Genomic DNA, 12,875 nt, shown 5'->3' on the forward strand with positions numbered 1-12,875 from the left:
TTTAGGTTGTTTTAGCACAGCACTGAGCCTACCTTTCCAATATGGCGTCCAACTTTGCGCACGCACCAAGCTAGCGTAGCGACTTTAGTCTATGCAACTCATTGGTAACAGTCTGAACTAAGCTGGACTCTGCAGCAGACCGGAGGGTTTGGCTTCAAACTCCTTCACTCCATTTAGAGCAGGGGTGTCAAACATACGGTCCGTTTAGTCCGGCCCACACATGAAGAGTAAAAATCATAATGATGTTTAAAAAAGAAAGCAAGTTTCTAGTCCAGGTGTCACCAACACGGTGCCCGCGGGCACCCGGTCGCCCGCAAGGACCACATGAGTCGCCCGCGGGCCTGTTCCAAAAATAGCACATCTCATAGAGAGCTGCGTCTAAAAATTAATTTTGTTCTGTTGCTATTATTTTTTTAATCACACTTGTATGTATATAGATTTAAAAAATACTATCTTAAAAATACTTTAAGGTTAACGCGCACAATATTTACCTATGGGCAGTAAAGTAGAGCTTGTGGGATGTGGAGAGTAAGCTAGCGGGCGCTGTATGCACTTTCGTACCCCAAAAACATGGCAGAAAAAAGAAAGAAAACGTATCTCTTTCACAGTGAATGGGAAGAGGAGTTCTTTTTTACGACTGTAAAAGAAACCTGCGTGTGTCTGATTTGCGGGACGACCGTGGCGACAGCAAAACGGCACAATGTGGAGAGACATTTCAATACGTGTCACAAAAGCTACCATGATAAATATCCACCTGCAAGCGCCCTACGGGCAGAAAAAGCCCGTGAGCTAAAGACCGCTCTGGGTAAGCAACAGTCTTTTTTTACGAGGCCGGCCAAAAACTCACAAAAAGCATCCGAAGCCTCGTTTAGAGCTACACATTTTCTGATCAAGAAAAAAAAGGCATTTACAGATGGAGAAGTTGTCAAAGAAGCGATGTTATTAATTGCTAACACTGTATTTAAAGACGAGAAAAATGGAAGCGACCTAATCTCCACTCTTTCCGACGTCCAACTGGGGGCATCTACGATGGCAAGACGAGTATCAGCTATGTCCAGTAACTTGGTCGATCAGTTGGAGCAGGATCTGGCGAAGTGCAAGTGGTTTAGCCTCCAGTGCGATGAGTCCGTGGACAGCAGCAGTACAGCGCAGTTATTGGTTTTTATCCGGATGGTGTTTAATGATTTCTCCACAAAAGAAGAACTCCTGACACTACTGCCCTTAAAGACAACTACGAGAGGAGTTGACATTTATAACACGGTGAAGGAGTTTTTCGTGCAGAAAAAGGTGCCATTGGAAAAGCTGGTAGCGGTGACAACAGACGGGGCTCCTGCTATGGTCGGCCGACAGACAGGTTTCATCGCTCACTGTAAACGTGACCCAGACTTCCCCAAATTTCTGCATTACCATTGCATCATTCACCAGCAGGCGTTGTGTGCGAAAGTGATCGGCTTTGGGCACGTGATGACTCCCGTTGTGAAAATCATAAACAACATCCGCTCCAAAGCAAAGCAGCACAGGATTTTCAAGGTACTATTAGAGGAGATGTCAGCAGAATATGGGGACCTACTGCTACACACAGAAATCAGATGGCTCAGCAGAGGACGAGTTTTGCATCGTTTTTTGTCTCTTTTGCGTGAAATCAAAGAGTTCATGCAGTCCAAAGGCGAAGATGTCTCACTGCTAGAGGACACAGAGTGGACACTTGACCTTGCATTTTTGGTGGACATTACTGGGAAACTAAACCTCCTGAACTGCCAGCTGCAAGGCAAAGGTAAGACTGTTGTCGATATGATAAGTGCTTTAAATGCATTTAAAGCCAAAATGAATGCATTCTCTGCAGATTTACAGAGAAAAAAAGTTCTGCACTTTCCCTCTGTGCAGTCAGTGCTGAAAGACAATGCTTCTGCATCTGAGACATTTGAAAAAGTGGCAGAAAAGTACATTGAAGTAATAAACAGACTTGGGCAAGAGTTTGAGAATAGGTTTTGTGACCTTCATCAGCTTGAACCATGTGTGTTCTTCATTTCCAACCCTTTCATGAATGGGGACACAACATGCTTTGCTGAGCAGTTAAGTGCAACGTTCAACTTGGATGCTGGACAGGTGGAGATTGAAATTATAACATTGCAAAATGATCTCCATCTCAAAGCCTACCAGGCTGCACCAAACTTTTGGCGCCTTGTTGACACAGAGAAGTACAGTGGAGTATGCACAGCAGCCATGAAGGTTGCCAGCCTGTTTGGCTCAACCTATCTCTGTGAATCAGCATTTTCTGACATGAACTTCATCAAAAACAAACACAGAACACGCCTCACTGATGCACATCTGAGAGACTCACTCACAGTTGCAGTGTCAAGTTACACACCAGATTACAACACACTGGTGAACAGCATGCAATGCCAGTCTTCCCACTAACCAAGGACGGATACCAGATGTAGTCAGTGACAACATGGTAGTGCCATGGCAAAGTTGAATTAAAATATTGAAGAATTGTGTTCAATTTAAAAGTGTGTTCATGACATTTAAAAGTTATAATTTTGTTAAACATAACACAGACTTGGCCATTAGTTCAAAATGTGAAATAAAAAATGTATTACATATTTAAAAATATGTAAGTTGATTTTGTTTAACATTACATAATTGTTAACTTTTTGAAACATGTTGCAACATAGTTCATGATTTGTTAACAGGGCATGTCAGTGGCTTGTGCAAATGGGATATTTTTTGCTAAAATGTAGTGATGTAAGTGATCATCTGAAAATGTAACAAATACTGTGATTAATAGAGATAAAGTGTTGAATATTGATATCTGTTTCCCACCTTGTTGTCATTTTTGATAATCATTGTTAGAAATCATTAACATGATCAGTGTTTTTACATAGGTGAGTATTACTAATCATTATAAATAATGTATAACTAAAGGCAAACTGAGCAAATTTGTTATTTCAGAAGAGCGTATCAAACTGGTAGCCCTTCGTATGATTCAGTAACCGTGAAGTAGCTCTCAGTTTCAAAAAGGTTGGTGACCCCTGTTCTAGTCCATTCCAAGTTATGATTTTTCAAAGAAATAACCGAAAAGCGCAATTCCGCCACTAGGGGGAGCAAAGGAAAAGCTTAACAGGTGAAACAACATAACTCTGCATGTGCCAAAAGCGAAACCTAACAGCTCTGTGTCTGGGTAGGCAGTAGTTTGGTTCCCTGTGAGCCTCACCACTGAAGGATGATCAGTAGTGACACTAATGACCAAAATGTTATCAAAAAGAAAAAAAGGTTGAAGTGAAGTCCTGAGCTTTCCAGGAAAATGGAAAGCGTTTCATTTGTTCACGGAGCTGAATGCAAACCTGCATGCTTGGTATGTCATCAACAGGTTCTCCAAGAATATAACATTCAGTACCACTATGAGACTCTCCACAAAGAAAAGTTTCACCATTTGCAGTTAAGAAAAAAAATATTTAGCATCTATTAGCTGGACCGATAAACAACCATCTGGATTTACTGCAGCCGTGACGTCAGTGATGGAGCAGTGAAAGCTAGCTACATTATTGCAAACAAGTTGGAGCAAACATCCAATCCATTTTCTGATGGTGAACTTATGGAAAAATGCTGAAGGCTGCAGAAGTCTTGTTCCCAAAAAGCAGTCGACCTTAAACACGATTCTGTCAAGAATTACGATCAGATCCAACATCTCTGAGGAAACATGGGCAGCCATATGAAGGAATACAGACATTTATTGTATTTTCAGTCACTATTGATGAAAACACCAACATCACAGATATGTACAGCTGTGCATATTTATTAGAGGTGATGAAGAGACGTCACAGTGGAGTTTCTGGAGTTGATGGACACAACAACAACTGATGACATAGTCAGCTCTCTCGTTACTGTGCTGGACGATGTTGAAGGGAACTGGTCACATGAGGTAATTTTGGTCACTGATGGCGCTCCATCAAAGGTCAGGAAGAAGGCAGGTGTTACCACAAAATTCAGGCAGAAACCAGGAAAATGTTCTTATAATAATGAATGATAATAATAATGGACATGTCATTGTGTTTTGCACACTTGAATGACAGTTAATGTGTTTCTGCACAGGATTTGAATCCTGATATTGACGGTCTGGTGAAGTTTCAGGAGAGAAAGGAGGTTAACTCCAAACTCTTATGTTCACAAATGTTTGCAAGTTTAATTTAGTGTAATTTTGTCACCGTTTGGACGTTTACATTTTAGGAAGATGTTTCATTTTTTCTGTAGCCCCTCTAGAATTTGTTATCAGGATTGCTTCAGTGTCAGATTTAAAATATTCAGTCTGTATAAAATAGAAAAAAACAATATTTTTTAAAGTGAATTTAATTTTATTTAAGATCCATTGGCCTCTGTGAATGAACGTGTAATAAGAAATGATTAGGCTACCATGTTGGTTGAGGCATGTTTTCCAATCGAGTAAAAAAACAAAAACAAAGCTGTTATTTTACCTTTACGCTACTGGTCCGGCCCACTTGAGATCAGACGGGTTGAATGTGGCCCCCGAACCAAAATGAGTTTAACACCCCTGATTTAGAGTCTTTGTCTCTCTGGTCACATGACCGACTCTCAGCCAATTAGATGAAAGGCTGGGATCCATGGGACCTTCACTGGCGCCCTGCAGAGTCTCCGATGAGCCGGCGGCGCTGCAGCATATGCTGCGGCCGGCCGATCTGTTTCCTGTTGGCACGGCGACAGACTTGATGGAAGCCAGGAAACAAGAGAACCAAAGAGGAGAACAGGTGCAGGGACCCCAGGAGGCTGGGAGAAGAGACGTCAGCGTGGAAAAACGATGGATGACAGAGGAAACGAGGGACGACCACAGACATTAACCATTTGAATGAGGAAACGTGGCGAGGAGCGAAGCCAAGGGAGGAGCAGTGAGGGGGAGGCCAGGAGTGGAGGAGGAAACGGGAAGTGAGTGAGGAGAAAAATACTTTTCCTGACGTTTGGATTCCTCATGAAACCCAATAGATGATGGGTTAGAGCGCCACCTCCTGGATGGGCTGCTTCTCCTTTGGAATTATTCCACTGGACTCACCTTCATCGGGTCCGGTTTTCACACGGTGCTGAAAACCCGACTCAAGTTCAGGGGAACTCACAGAACCAGAACCATCAGAAGAAACCTGCTCTGGACCAGACCTGGACTAGTCATAGAGCAGACCGGTACCAGACCAGAACCAGGCTAGAACCAGTCCAGGACCAGATACAGATTGACCACCATCAAAATTCCAAAGAAATTTTTGGCAAAACCCCAAATTTTCTGAAATTTGAATCAAACTTTGATCATTTTCTTAGTTTTTGCAGCAAACAGTGAAAATATTTGAGCTAAACTCTCAGAATCACAGATTTCTTCACTTAAACAAATATATTGGATTCAATAATCCTATAAAGAACTTTATGGTCTCAGCAGTTTAGCTCGGTTCGGTTCCGATAAGTTAGCCCACATTAACATTTTCTCCCAACTTTAAAAATATTTACCAGAAAATCCCGTGGAAACGTCGTCCCAAACTTTGGTTCTAAAAGGTTTTCCATTCTTTTTTCCTACAGAGCAAACCTTTGAGGGGGTTCTAGCGCCCCCTGCAGGAACAGCGCCACATGCTTATGGATCACCGCCGGGGCAGGAAGAGCACAGCAGGAAGAGCGGGTTCCAGTGATGGGTGGCTTTACTCTTCCCAATATAAGAGGCCACGCCCCTTTGATGACACCAGAATCTGAGGTTCTTCATCTTTGAGCTGAAAGTCGAGACACAGAACTCACACCGACCTTTTCTGCCATCACCCCGCGGCGACACCGCAACCATCTTCAGAAGTGAAACTGGAGTTCCACAGGGTTCTCTGGTGGAACCTTTACAGTTTTGACTTTACCTTCCAAACAAGGAAAACGGGAGCAGACGCAAATGTTGGTTTATCAACTGAATGCCCGAGAACAGACGATATGGTTCACTCTAAATATGTGAATAATAATAAAGGTTCTGGTCAGAGCTCGTCTGATGTTGAAATAATGAAAACTCTGGTCAGAATAATGTGGAAATGTCTGCAGGAACGTTCCCTGAGGTTCCTACAGGTCTGGACTTCCTCTGGATTCCAGAACCGCTGCTGCCTATTTTCAAGAAAACCCGACAGGAATCTGCCGGGGAACATCCAGGAGAACACCCCCCCCCCACACCTGGATGTTCCCCGGCGTCACGGGGATGAAGAAGAGGCGGAGCATCTCAGGTCAGAAGACTTTATGAGGGCTGTGCTGTACACGGCGCCGTGAACGGCCGGAGGAGCTGCCAGCTGAAAGGTCAACCAGAGGTCACAGTCGGAAGGTTGTGAGCAGAGAACACGGGGCACATTCACCGAGTGGGGGCGCGGCACTTTGAGGGTGTAGAGACCTGTGGGCGGGGCCAGATGCTACATGGCGTGTGCATGCATGAGTGTGGCTGCTCACTAATTGCACTTCAGGATGAGGATCCGTGGAGAACATTACATCACCAGTGAGATTTCAGCAGGACTTTTTTGGTTTGGACTTTCACACAACACAAAATGGGTCCGGTTCAGCTCCAGAACCGCCAGCTTCGGTCTGATGTTCTCCAGAACCCGTGTGGAGCGGCACCGGCTGAGCGGCTTCAAGGAGCTGAAGGGACAACATGGAGACTTGAAGAAGCAGCAGAAAGTGGGGTCAGAAAAAAGAAGGAACTGGTCAGGACGTGAAGAGGACCAGGTGCAGAGTGGACGGCGCCAGAGGACGGCGCCGCGCACCAGAGGACGGTCGCACAGCGGCGGGTTCACCTGAGAGAGAAGATCTGTGAGCAGCAGGTGTGAGAAACACGGACAGGATGTCCCACCAGGTCCTGAGCTTCTGTCCCTCCCAGCTGACAGCTGAATGTTCTTCACAGCCAACCAGAACCTTCGTTCAGCCGGACCAGAACTCCCCTCTCTAAGTTCTGAAACTGAAGGTGCTGCCTCAGCACGGTTCGGTTTGCCCGGTGTGTATTTTCAGTACATCCTCCTGACCTAACTGGGTCATAGTGGATTTCCAAGGGCTAGTGGAGGACCGGCCAGTTGGGCTCCGCCTCCTATAGCCCCGCCTCGCTCTACAGGAGGCGGAGCCCAAACGGCCTGTCCTCCTCTAGCCCCGCCTCGCTCTTTAGGAGGCGGAGCCCAAACATCTGGTCCTCCTTTAGCCCCGCCTCACTATACAGGAGGCGGAGCCTAAACATCTGGTCCTCCTCTAGCCCCGCCTCGCTCTTCAGGAGGGGGAGCCCAAACGGCCTGTCCTCATCTAGCCCTTGGAAATCCACTCTGGGAGAGGCACAGAAAACAGTGGAACACGCCGTTAGCAGTTTGTTTCGCTTCATTTGCTTCGACACGCCTACCAACCACCGATTGGAAGATGGAAAATCAAACCGGACTGAACCAGAACATGGCTCTAAACCAGAGCCACACTTTGGACCACACGGTTCTGGTGCGTCATCCGGGACATCCCACCAGACCGCCCGGATGTAGACTCGCTTTCAGGTGTTTGGTGACACGTCTGTTTGTGGAACCAAAGAACCGTGATGTCATGAAGGGTTCTCCAAGCAAGGAGGCGGTGACATCACAGCAGGACTTCAACCCCACCGACGTCCCAAACGGATCTTCTAAGAGCGGAGATTCCGAATCGGAAGGAGCTGGAAACATTTCATGAGGTTCCATTTTCCAATCAGACTTCGCTCTAAGCGCTCTACAGGTTCCTGGGGGGTGGGAGGTGTCCACACACCTGCTACACAGGTAAATCTGAGGTCATCGGCGTAGAAAGGATTTCTGGGAGAGAGCAGCAGTGAGGCTGCCGGGTTCTCCCCGCACGACCGTCCTCGGGTCCAGACCCGTCCGTCCGCCACAGTAAGACATTTCAGAACGTCCACAATCAGGAGGAACAGTAGTGTTTGTACATTCTGTGCAAAATTAGACAAAATCACGGCGGACAGTCCGTTCTGGTCTGTCCGCCTCTCAGTCCGTGTTCTTCTATTTACAGTTAGCTCTAAGACGTTAGTACCATCGAGGCCCGGCGGGCCGGAGACATTCCTCAGAGAGACAGAAATCCACCTTCAGACCCAAAACTGCTGCAGACTCCGGCCCACTCCCGGTCCTGAAGATCCGGCATCGGCCCGATTCTGGCTCCTCTGCTGGATCAGAGCTCCAGGTTTGGATCAACTGAACTAATCTGATTGTTCTGCAGAACTTTTGACCAACTCTTGATTTCAGGAGGAAACACAGAAGAGGAAAGTTCTCAGAGGTGGTTTCAGGTCCGGTGGGTTCATCAGCAGCTGGGTTCTGAGATGGGTTTCTGTCCCGGTTTCTTTGAGACCATCCTGCTGATGTTGGGAAAGGCCTTCAGCAGGTGAGAAGACAGGGCACACAGTGAGAGAAGGGAGGGAGGAATACAAAAATAAAAACCGGTGGAGAACTACACGATCACCTCACTTCACTCTGTGGCAGAAACATAAAAAAGTACAAAAACCAGAGGAGGCGGGGCATCGGGGGCGGGGACAGGGAGGAGCTCAGTCTCAGAAGAATTTGTCGTCGATGCGGAAGTGCGGCCGCGTGACGTCGTCTGGGTTGATGAAGACCGAGATGGACTTGCCGGGGTTCTCGGTGACCAGCTGCTGGAGCTTCTTGGCCAGCCGGTCGTCGGGTTGGTTTTCTCCGCCCGCGTCCGACTGCGGAGACGGCAGGTTGGTGGAGCTGCCCCGCCACTGCAGTTCCACCGTCAGCCTGTTGGCGGCCTTGGCGTGCTCGATGGTGGTGCGCAGGTGCTCGGCCGGGTCGGAGCGCACCGAGGAGAGTTTGCGGGCGTGGAGCATGGCGGTCTCGTCACACAGGTGCTCCAGCATGTTGCACTGCGGGATGAAGTAGTTGGGACACATCTTGTTGACCAGGCAGTGCTGCAGGTCGTCGATCAGGCCCAGCAGGAAGTGGGCGGAGAAGTCGTCCTGGGACAGGTAGTTGGAGGGCAGGCGGTCGCAGGCCCACAGCATGATGCTGCGCAGGTGGTAGGGGCTGACGGCTTTGGGCCGGGACAGCAGCTTGATGATGATGGCCTTGCAGGCCTGGTACGCCTGCATAAGGCTGGACGAGATGCATTTCTTCAGCTGCACCTCGCTGCGAGCGAACGACAGGCGCCACTCGTTCTCCTTGCGGCCCTTGAAGGAGCAGGCGGGGACCAGGTAGAAGCCGCTGATGACCTCCTCCTCTGTGATCTTCCCGTCCCAGAAGTGGTTCTCCATCAGCCAACTCTGAGCCACGGCCGGCCAGCCTTTGAACGACACCACGGGGACGATGTCGTACAGCATCCGGCTGCTGCCCACGCCGAGGATCACTGAGATGATGGTTCCGTTCCGTTCCACCTTCTCCACCTTCGGCATCCCTCTCTGGGGCTTCTTCTGCACCTCCAGGAGCACCAGAGAGATGGACTGGTAGAACCAGTCTGCCACCAGCGTTGGAGAGAAGAAGTAGTTGGTGGTGCCGTTGATGTGGTCCACGATGGTGCAGCAGTCCTTCCACTTGTTGATGGTTCCTTCGTCAAAGAGGCGGAGGCTGAGCCACGAGTGACCCAGAGCCGAGTGCCTCATGTCCAGGGTCACCGGCTGGTTCCGGTCGTGGAGTTTGAGCGCCGGAACCAGCAGGGTGAAGTCCATGTCGTAGTCTGTGCCACGGGCGTAGACGTTCAGATCGTCCAGGTCCATGTCCACCACACCCTCGCGGACACCACCCGACAGGAGGAGGTACTCGTTGGCCACTGGCAGCTTCTGGTCCAGCTTCTGGACCATCCCTGAAACAGAGCAGAGGAGAGACCCGGTCAGAGGACGAGTTCTTCCGGTTTTACTCGGGTTTCCGACACAGCGCGGGACAGGAACCTTTGAAGAAACCGTGACTTCCTAATGCGGCGTTCACACCGACCTCGGCAACGCCGTTCAAGCAAACACAATGAAAGTCTACAGAAACACACACAAGTGCACGCTTCGGGCCCCCACGTTCAAAAGTGTGTCACTACGTCCGTTTTCAGGCCAGAAATAGCAAATTTATCGTCATCGTGATGTTAAGCTGTGCAAAACCCACATCGTAAAAGAAAACTGGAAGAAAAGGTTCCCTTAAATGCCTTAAACGCCAAAACAATTCTATGGCTACTTGAAGTATTTAACTTTTTTAAATAAATCCGTTTATGCATTTGACCAATCAGATGGAGCCGTTTTCTGTCAGATCTTCTCCTATGTAGACGAGGATCATTTGGAATCTAAATGGTTGAATACTATAAAGTATTCAATCATTATTTTCCTGTTTCTCTTTCTTTATTCTAGTATCTTCATCCATTTTTTATCTCTTAGCTCCTCCCACAATGTTTCATCTGTTTTATTCATTTAACTAGTCAAATGTTCAGCTCCTTCAGCTTCTTCCAGCTGTGACTTTTGCTCCTTCAAATCCCTGAACTTTTCCAGAAATTCCAGGATTTCTGCCTCCGTTGAAATAAATGGGGACTCCTTGGTGCAGAAGCTCGCTGGTTCGATACCCGGCTCTGGCATTTTTCACGATCATATCTTTTTGTTATTGTGCTGTTTTCACTTTATTTATGCTCAACTTTGATCATTTCTTGTAAGTTTAATTTTGATCCAGCAATATAGCATCAGCCCTGCATTCTCTTCTGGAATCGCAGATCCTAAGTTGCTATTACGTGTTGCCAGTTACATCGTCATGGCAATATTGATCATTAATATCATGCAGCCTTAGTAGTGACGTATGGATGGCGTCACTGAAGTACCAAACGTTTGAAAATCAATCATGGAAGAGAAACGCGGTTCGTGTCCGGCTGGAATTCTACGACACCAAGTCGTTCTGTAATCGGAATGGAGCTGAGACAGAAAAAGCCTGGAGCAGATTCACCATGAAGATCACACGCTTGAATCGCATTCAAGAATTCAGCGCGTCCTTTAGCGTTCAGCGCGTCCACACATGCCCGGTGTGAACCTGGAACTTGCAGCTCGGCAGCAGAATGTTTCTCTTTGATTTTTCCTGCAGTGGAACCACAAACCTCGCTGCCCGACCCATCCGGTCTCCTGTTGCCCCTCAAATCAAACCCATGAGGGCATGGTCTCTGCAGCGTATGGGGGCGTGGTCTCTGCAGCACATGGGGGCGTGGTCTCCATATCTAACATGAGGCGTCATCCACATCCCGCTGCACTGACACGAGGGGTCAAAGGTCAGACGCAGCATCCCACCTCTTGACTGATCCTCAGGCAGACGTCCCGGTTCCGGAGGAGCAGAACCACCCGCTCCGTCACTCACGCCTCCTGCAGGACGCCCAGCAGCATCACTGGTTCCTGGCTCGGTTCTGTCAGAACCCTCGGGTGTCTGCAGCAGCACCTGCTCGTTTTCATCACAATCTGACCCAAAGTCCTCATTTTAGCGGTGGAACCGCGGCGCCAGTGAGGTTCAGAAAGGAGCAGCAGGTGAGGAAGACGAGCAGACTCCTCCTCCTAACCATCAGGTGAAGAAGTGTAAAGAACTCCTCACCCTCATCAGTTTAGGAAACATTTCTAATAAAAAGTCAGAACCAAAAGCACCTCACAGGTCCAGAAACACCCGCAGGGTCTCCAGAACCAGCACCTTTACAGAACCTGACCCCTCTGCAGCAGCTCCTCCTGCCCCCCTCCAAAACAAAAGCCTGTGTCGGACCGCAGCGGGGGTCCCGGCGTCGCGGCATCATCTGTTTACCGGCCCCTCCCGCGGCAAAGCCCCGCCCTCACCCAGCATGGAGAAGATGAAGTCCTTGGCCGTGTGGATCTCCAGGGCGCGCTGGTCGTCGTACTCCCGCTGGTCGTGCTTGCTGAACTCCTGGATCAGCCGGTTCAGGTCCTCCATCCGGGCCCCCGACCTGAAGTCCAGGTCGGGCCCGCCGCCGTGCGGCAGCCTCCCGGCGGCCGCGGTGGGGCTGTTCCCGAGGCTGCCCGCCGACAGAGCCGGGGCCGCCATGCTTCCGTCACGGTCTCTCACGAACGTCCGGCTCCGTTACCGCGCTAGCTGCCGCCGCTCTGGACCAAGCCGAGCTGAGCCGAACCACATCGACACAAGTGGCGGAAGCTGCTGCGCCACTTCCGCTGCCTGGCGCCTTCAAAACAAAAGCCCTCCTCACAAGGAGATTTTAAAGAAAAAAGATCAGGTTGTTACTGTTGTTGTTACCGCTGCACCGGTGTCAGCCAGCCCTCTTTCGTGGGACGGCTGTCACGTGAGCCCTGTCTCAAAAACGGTGTGCCGCTTTCTTCCGTACGTTGCGGTAACAGCAAGAGGGACTTCTTTTTAAAGTAAAAGCAAAGTGTAAGAACTGTCAATCAATGGTTGTGTATACACACACGAACCCCAGGTATAAATGCGTTATTGCTACAAGTGAAGCTACGAGGCATGTCACTTCTGACTGATAGTGTCTCACCTGGTGATGTCACAAAAAATGTTTCAGACGGATCTGATGTGGAATTTCAAAATAAAACCCAATTGAAATGAGTTATAAATGCGTTATTGCCTTATGTTGAGTTATGTGTAAAAGAAAAACTGATCGTTTCCACAGAGTCATTTGCCTAGAATAGTCTCAAGACTTTGTTGACATCATACCTGTAGGCAACAGATGGTAACACCGTGCTACAACCAGATTTCACTTGAGTCTTATTTTGAAATTCCAAATCAGATCCATGCACGGGGTCAGAAAATTAGATTATTTAATCTATCAGGACCGTTTCAATAATCTCAGTTTATGTAGGAACCGCGTACATTAAATGCATGTACTGAACCAAAACAAACTGCATTAAAAACACAATGGCAACATGTGCAAATTAATTAAAC

General features: G+C 48.4%; 1 protein-coding gene and 1 long non-coding RNA gene across 2 annotated transcripts; one reads left to right on the top strand and one right to left on the bottom strand.

The window, feature by feature from the left end:
- The first annotated feature begins 4,655 nt into the window (after positions 1 to 4,655).
- On the top strand, positions 4,656 to 6,004 carry LOC105357952 (uncharacterized). The gene is made up of 2 exons (XR_002874516.2): positions 4,656 to 4,938; positions 5,572 to 6,004. It is a non-coding gene; the product is annotated as an uncharacterized LOC105357952 (long non-coding RNA).
- A 231-nt stretch (positions 6,005 to 6,235) lies between these two features.
- LOC101155822 (nucleotidyltransferase MB21D2) lies at positions 6,236 to 12,461 on the bottom strand. The gene is made up of 2 exons (XM_011493424.4): positions 11,789 to 12,461; positions 6,236 to 9,819 (listed from the first exon to the last, which is right to left on the bottom strand). The coding sequence occupies exons 1-2, from the start codon at positions 12,012 to 12,014 to the stop codon at positions 8,555 to 8,557; spliced, it is 1,491 nt and encodes a 496-aa protein (XP_011491726.2). The 5' UTR covers positions 12,015 to 12,461; the 3' UTR covers positions 6,236 to 8,554.
- Positions 12,462 to 12,875: the final 414 nt, after the last annotated feature.

This window comes from Oryzias latipes, chromosome 13 (genome assembly GCF_053564925.1).
Source record: "Oryzias latipes strain Hd-rR chromosome 13, Olatipes_Hd-rR_3.1".
Taxonomy (NCBI): domain Eukaryota; kingdom Metazoa; phylum Chordata; class Actinopteri; order Beloniformes; family Adrianichthyidae; genus Oryzias; species Oryzias latipes.

Excerpts from the sequence above, each read along its gene's own strand:
- LOC101155822 (XM_011493424.4), bottom strand. The coding sequence starts at position 12,014 with ATGGCGGCCCCGGCTCTGTCGGCGGGCAGCCTCGGGAACAGCCCCACC. Across the intron at positions 9,820-11,788 it reads CTTCATCTTCTCCATGCTGG|GGATGGTCCAGAAGCTGGAC; the intron begins GTGAGGGCGGGG and ends GCTCTGTTTCAG.